The 7,268-nt window shown below is 34.6% G+C and overlaps 1 protein-coding gene across 2 annotated transcripts in view; it reads right to left on the bottom strand.

Annotated features, from left to right (window-relative positions):
* Window positions 1-1,993: 1,993 nt before the first annotated feature.
* The window catches only part of KDM4C (lysine demethylase 4C), a 260,274-nt gene continuing 254,999 nt past the window's right edge, over window positions 1,994-7,268 (bottom strand). For both annotated transcript variants that reach the window (XM_033003740.2, XM_033003742.2), the window contains 2 exons: window positions 5,698-5,790; window positions 1,994-2,938 (listed from right to left, as the gene is read on the bottom strand). In XM_033003740.2, the coding sequence (XP_032859631.1) occupies window positions 2,765-2,938; window positions 5,698-5,790 (267 nt within the window). In that variant the 3' untranslated portion in view covers window positions 1,994-2,764. The remainder of the gene's footprint in view (window positions 2,939-5,697; window positions 5,791-7,268) is intronic.

The following is a 7,268-nucleotide window of genomic DNA, read 5'->3' as shown; positions in this document are numbered from 1 at the left end:
AATGTCCATATCAATACCTGACGTGCAATCAAAAAATGTGGCTTTTCAGGACTTGTAAAGGAACAGAAAAGCTCCTTATAGGTCAGTTGATTCGACAATACAGTTTGTGAGGGTCATTAGGTCTTGAGACAGGAGGTGTGAACCACAATCATGACAATGACTATGCTTTTCATATACATAGCTGGTATTTTATAATACCTTACAAATGTCAGAAATAACTTCAAAGCCTTACAGACCCTCCGAAGTAAAGACTTTTTTGCTGAAAGTTAGAAGGGGAAACAAGTCAACTGATGTTTTTTGCATGAATGTTTTAAAAAAACTGCATCAATTTAATCAGCAAATTTCAAGAAACTTGAAGAGAAGGATGCTGGATCCATGAGATGAGACAGTTTATTCATGGTGTCACAACAAGTCATATTGGATCCAGGCAAAGGACATAAATGTGATTTCTAGCTTCTGTAGTACTGCACCATATCATCTATTTAAATTTGTTTTGAACCTTCATGGTGGACCATAAGAGTCCTTTTATCCTAGAAAAGTATTTTGAAACAAAGCATCAAGAATCACAGAATCACAGAATGGTTTGAGTTGGGAGGGACCTTAAAGATTGTCTAGTTTCAACCCCCCTGCCATGGGCAGGGACACCTTCCACTAGACCAGGTTGCTCAAAGCCCCGTCCAACCTGGACTTGAACCCTCCCAGGGAGGGGGCAGCCACAGCTGCTCTGGGCACCCCGTGCCTGTGCCTCACCACCCTCACAGGAAAGAATTTCTTCTTAATATCTAATCTAAATTTACTCTCAGTTTAAAACTGCTACCCCTCACCCAATCCCTACAGTCCCTGATAAAGAGTCCCTGCCCACCTTTCCTGTAACCCTCACTAAGTATGGCTATAAGCTCTCCCTGGAGACTTTTCTTCTCTAGGCAGAACAACCCCATCTCTCTCAGCCTGTCCTCATAAGGGTCCCAGCCCCCTGATCATCTTCATGGCCCTCCCTCTGCACTTGCTCCAAAAGCTCCACATTCTTCTTATGTTAGGAGCCCCAGAGCTGAACGTATAATTAGGTTATCAGCTGCATTTAACTCTAGAAGGCAGCAGCAATCTTGCATTTTGCAAAAGTATCATTAGTTTTTATTCTTCCTTTACAATACCAAAAAGAGCTCTGATATTCTGAAATATGTGAGACACTAACCCACCACAACTCACTACCTCTAGAGAAAGTGTCAATTATAAATACATTCAAATTGTCACAGCTAAGCAATTTCTTAGACTAAAGGGATTCTAAGTGATTTCATGGTACAACAAAATATAGCTAATGTAACATAGAAAAATTAAATTGTCAATTGAGGTGTCACACAGTAAATGAAAAGATTTCACTGCTCACTCAAAAAAATAAGAATAATCATGCAAGGGCAACAGTGAAACAAAAATCTGTATGCCTCAGCATATAAAGGACTGGGTTTGTCATGAAAAATGATTTGGGTCCATTTATTCACTTTTTTTTTGCAAGTAGAACCCTAGAAACAGCAGTACTCAGATTGAAATTGGATTTTGAGAGGGCTCTTTCTCCTGTGGCAGACAGTCAGAAATCCTGCTGATGGTCCAATTTACAAGAAACAGATGATGTCATTTTGATAAAGGTCTCTTCTGGTTTCACATACCCAAGTGTTCAGACAAATTCAGACTTTCTGCTTTCTGTGGAATATCCAAAAAGGTCAAGATACAAAGACTAAAGTGAAGCAGAAAGACAAGAAATGGAAACACAGTATTTATCAAGTTTGCATTTTAACACCAAGCCATGTGAGTGTCTGTGTGTATATTCTGTTGTGTTCAGGAAACTACATGCATACTACCTATAGCGAATTTTCTGATTCCTGTAAGTATAAAATAATAGGATTACAAATCACATCAACAGACAAAATGATGCAAGTAAAACTACTGTCTTTATTTATTTTTAAACATTATTACATTGATAGAATATTATTTTAAAAGGAAGACCATAATATATTCATTTAAAACTAGGCTCTTAAACTTATGTATTTAAACTCTAACTTTCTGTGCTCATAATGGAAGAAAACTATATTTAAAAAACACTTATTTTTAACAGACCTTGTGAAAACACCAGTATTAAAAATAACTGCCAAAATCTGCCCCTTTAAATATACAAAACAGCCTCGATGCCCTGAAGGTATCTTTCTTAAAAGTCTAAAATTTCTAAGCTAACAGTTGAGTCCACATCAATCCCTACTGAGAGCAGTAGTGACATAAAAATGTAAAAGCACTGTACAAAACAAGTACAGCCTTTGTTTGTCTTAATACTGCACATGTTTGTATTTGTTTTAAAAATGCTTTATAAAACTGCTGTTATTGGACTTGACATCCCTTCCTGTCTGCATAACAAAATGATCCACTGAAATTACCTCTCTTTACTAAAATGTCTCCTCTTCTAAATGTGAATCTTTTCTCATAATTCAAAGGGAATTTTACAACTTTTTTTAGTATACAAGCAGGACTGAAAGTTTTCTTCAGCATATGACTGTGTAATCTCTCTTACTCTTATTTGATATCCCCCTTAGTTTCATAATACAAAATATTACAAAATCTTTAATACGTTAACTGAAGAAACCAGAACTCTAGTACTTCAGTTTACAAGGCTGGTTATAAATTCACACACTGTAAAACTGAGTGTTCAATTAAACCGAAACCAATTGCAAATAATGTTGCATGCTTTTTAACCAACATCCCTCTCTCTATTTTGCTTTCTTTATAGCTCTTTCTGGCATTTCTTCCGGAATGATCTTTCAAAGAAGACACGGCATCCTGAATCATTCACATACTCATTCCCAAAGCGGGAATTCAATATTTTCTGCCTCTTCTCTCCCAAGGTAACTTCTTCTCCATTAAATGTGTTTTCAAATCTCATGTCAGAGGCTGTAGACTAAAACCAGACATTAATTACATATAAAACTTCATATAGGCATATTCTGACATATTTTAGACAAGTTACATGGAAACACAGATATATTTCACTAGATTATATGAAGCTAGCTATATTATTGATTATGCAGTTACAACTGTTTTCAGGAGATGTCTAAATATTAAATATAAATCTAAAATATAGTTTTTACTTTTCCATATTTTGCATGTAGCACTCATTTAATTTTCTAGGTCTGTGGTGTTCCTTAGAAACATGCTACTAACATCAGTTGTTAGTTTTGATTTTATCCAGAGGTCAAAAAATCATTCTAATTCTAGGTAGAAAACAGGAACATAGAAGTGATGTAATTGTTGGGCAGGTTTGATCCTAGCAGTATCGAGTATTATCCACCACACTGTGTTATTCAGAAAAGTATTAAATGCAAGGTACTATGTCATGGACCTCTGAAAAGAAAGCTGCACATGACCTAATGTGCAAAGAATCAGAGTCACAAGTTCAGTTGTTTGTCAGCAAACTTAAAACAGATGGGAATCAACTGAAACAAAGCCGTGGGATAGAAAACAGCAAGCCATTTGGGAAAAAGCAGTGGCAGAAAATTTTGGACCAAATTCCACTATGGGAGTCATGATGAAATTCGTAAGATTAGGAAAAACATCATTTAGGAGAAATTGGTGTAATTTCTTTCAAGAGATGGAAACAATGTCATAAACTGTTTTTAACTTGCACTGTCTTCAGCATAAGGAGGGGAAGGAAGTGTTGGTCACATGTTGAGGACTAAGCTACATATTTAAAAAATCTGAGGCAATAGTAGAAAATCATGCAGTCCAAGCAGAGGCTGTGGTTTGTTTTATTTAGTTGACCAAATCCAATGCTTTTAACCTATACTTAACTCCCCAATAAAGTTAATGGTGACAAACACAAAAAAATAAATATTGATCTATAAAAACTACATTTTAAAAAGAGTACCACAAATCCAACTACATTTCTATTGCTATCCTTAGTGAAATGCAACCAGTTACATTCTACAGAACATGCAGTTAATTATAAATGCTTTTTACACATAGTCTCTAAAACAAAAAATGGTAATTGAATGCTTTCCGAGTATAATGAAAAAACACATTGAATATAACCAGATGGTTCATTTAACATTTTCCAAGACATCTATCTTAACCCTAGATGGTCAAGACACTGAAAGATGTGTGAACTTATCCCAAATACATTGAAAAAAAAGTGTCTTAGCTAAGAATATTTGACCACTGCAGCTCCCATGAGAAAAACCTGTCCTAATCTTACTCTACTCGTTCAGTAAAACAGGGCATCATCCTGCTGGTGAACACTCCCCAAGCAGGCTGATAGCTTCACATTTCTCTGTCTCCCTTTCGCAGCTTTACTACCCCTTTTATACATGGTGTCAATCCCTTCCTTTGACACACTACTAGTTTCTGAAATATACAGCATCTGTGTCAGGGTTTGATGATGAGAACTGGATGAAAGGAAATTATAATAACAACGACGGCATTGCATTGCAAGAAGCACAGAAAATGAAAGCTGGACTTAAACCTTCTTCAGCTACCTTGCCATGTAAATGCTACGTTAGTCCACCAGACTCATATAAGCTGACGTATGCCTCAAGAATCAACTCTAAACATCATTCCCCTAAACTCCTTGAACCCTGATTTCAAGAATCAGCTAATTAATGTCACATAATGGATGTGTGAACAGGTATTGTGTATGAGCCCACCCCGCTACAGCAATGAAAAATATACTGTACAATGCTCTCCCTTTCAAAGCTTCACTAAAAGGATTCTTCAAATAAGAGGGAATTTTTTTATTCACAATAGTGAATTATTTTTTTTTCTCAATTATGACAAGATTTTTGTATCTTTATGCTTTGGTTTTACATGTTAAAAAGGATAATGTTTAATTTACAATGCAGTTTTGAACAAACAGCTCTAAAACAGAACATGGACATGAGAAGAACAACATGGTGCTTTCTGAGTAGACTTGGTAATGGACTGAATTGAACAATATTTAGCATTAATGACAAAAGTAACAGCAGTTGTCTTGCCTCCTCCAAGAACTGTATGTCAGAACTTTCTCTTTTCAAATTGTGTTATACTCTTTATGAACCTCAACACTTTTCCACATGGCATACATATAAATGACTAGCTGGTGAATGTTGTTTGAAACTGATAGAAACTTAAAAAATATAGCAAAGATTTGGTTTTAAATCAAAGACCAGTGAAATGCTGCTGAGTCCTGCCAGTGACATTAGTGAGTTCTAGATCAAGAGTGATTAGAGATCAAGATATGATTAGAGATCAAGCACTTTTTTCTTAGAACAAGTTAATTGAATTTTTATTAAATTCAATGTTTTTAAAATCATAAATCTCTCAGAATTTGGAAGGGTTTAAAAAAGTATACACATGTTGTAAGCATACTGAAAGAACACAATGTCTGTCAATTTAAATATTTACTAACTTGATAATTTATGATCTGACAGGTGATCAACCAAGATGTCCCTTTTAGGAGAAAAGAATTATGTTTGATAACAGGATTTGCCTGTACTAGAAGAAAAACTAACAATACTCACTAGCAAATGGACACTTAATTGTTGCGCTGATTTAGCCAGGCATATTAGTACAGGCTTCACAAAACATCTGTCTAATTTAAACCACAACTGCAGAATAAGTCTAAGGATAGTATTATTGGCATTTGAGCATATATATACTATGAAGTTATCATCACCAAATACTCACAAAACGTGCTTTTACTCTCTTAGGAAGCTCTTCATCTAGTGTATAGATCTCTTCTCTCTTGACTGCTATTTCAGAACCATCTTCAAACTCAACCTAATTGAACAAAAATGGGTATTTAAATAGAAAATAATAATTTAAGTCTTGCAGGAAGTTTCTGGGAATGTCTCCAGACAAAAATATATGTGCAAACACAGAAGATTTATATACAAATATTTTGCTATCTATTTTGGGGAACATAAAATTAGGATTAAAAAAACATTTAAAAATATAATTTCTTAGGAAATGCAACACATTCATAAATTGAAAATAACATGTAAGCAAAGAGACTTCAAAATCAACACCGACACATATACAATAAAATTTATTAGCTTAGGAATGCCAAGCAGTAACAACATAGGCAACATTATTTTGTAGGACTGACATATTAAAATGTCTTCTTGTCATTTTTATTTGCCTCTAATTTTTTTACTTGCTTCTAATAAATAAAAAATTAATTTTAACATCCAGTGATTCAAGGTTGAGGAAGACCATGTCAAAAGAAATAAAGTATGAGTGACAACTAAGGAAATACCGGTTAACAGAATTTTATTGAATCTGATGGAATTTCTTTAAAATGCTCTGTTCAGAAGATGAAAAGCTTTATCATGCTTAGGTTTAGATTTAATCCAACATGAACCCCGTTAGCAGAAAATGAGAAAGGAAATGTAACTAGGTGTGGGGAATGTTAAAATGCTGAGGCTTTGAAGCATTTAAGCTTTTTCAGTAGCTAATGCTTTTTTTTTTTTTTTTAAATACTTCATCTTACAATTGTGAATTTCACTTATTATCTATAACTGCAGTTTTAGTTCCCACAGAAACTATACTTTAAAGTTTGGTATAAAATTAAAGGAAGTCCCATTCTACTCTTGTAAATGGACTGGGTTTTGTAAATTCAAATTAAAACCTTGCCACAACTCAGTATTTCAGATTAATTTTGAACAGCTGAAAAATTGATATAGTATATCCATTCTCAGAGCCAGAGTACAGTTCTATGAACTATTAACTTCTTTAAAAGCAATTTATTTTACAGCAATTAATAGGGATGCACAAATGCGGAATGTATTTAAAATCTACACAGATGGATAACAAAGTCACAGAAGTCATCTTTGTTCCTCTCTGCTCTTGTTGCTAGCCCCATAATTCTAGTCTGTTACTAGTATGTTAGATGAACTTAAAGGTCAATTTGTCTTAAGCTTGTTTAATAAAAATATGATAATTTAGGTATTTTTCACTAGGGTGCAACCTTTCTGCTATTCCTGCTCCTTACTGCACAACACATTTGGTAATAATGTTTTTGCAATATTGGTGAAAGAACTGGGCAGGAAATGAACTCTGTCAGCAGCATGTGATCAGGAAATCACCTCCTGAACGGGCAGTGTTTTTGTTTTAACTGCCAGTGTGCAGCAGGAGGCAACTGCTTCATACTACAAAACCTGGCATGCTTGCTGTATGAAATATATATAACATTTACAATGAAGAGCAACTGGAAGTTCTTTAGCTATAATTCAGCATAACACTGGAAATAAATTTGC

Source organism: Tyto alba, unplaced genomic scaffold (assembly GCF_018691265.1).
Source record: "Tyto alba isolate M040663 unplaced genomic scaffold, T.alba_DEE_v4.0 Super-Scaffold_42, whole genome shotgun sequence".
NCBI lineage: Eukaryota > Metazoa > Chordata > Aves > Strigiformes > Tytonidae > Tyto > Tyto alba.
Note: the sequence above shows the minus strand (reverse complement) of the source record. Positions and strands in the feature narration are given on the sequence as shown.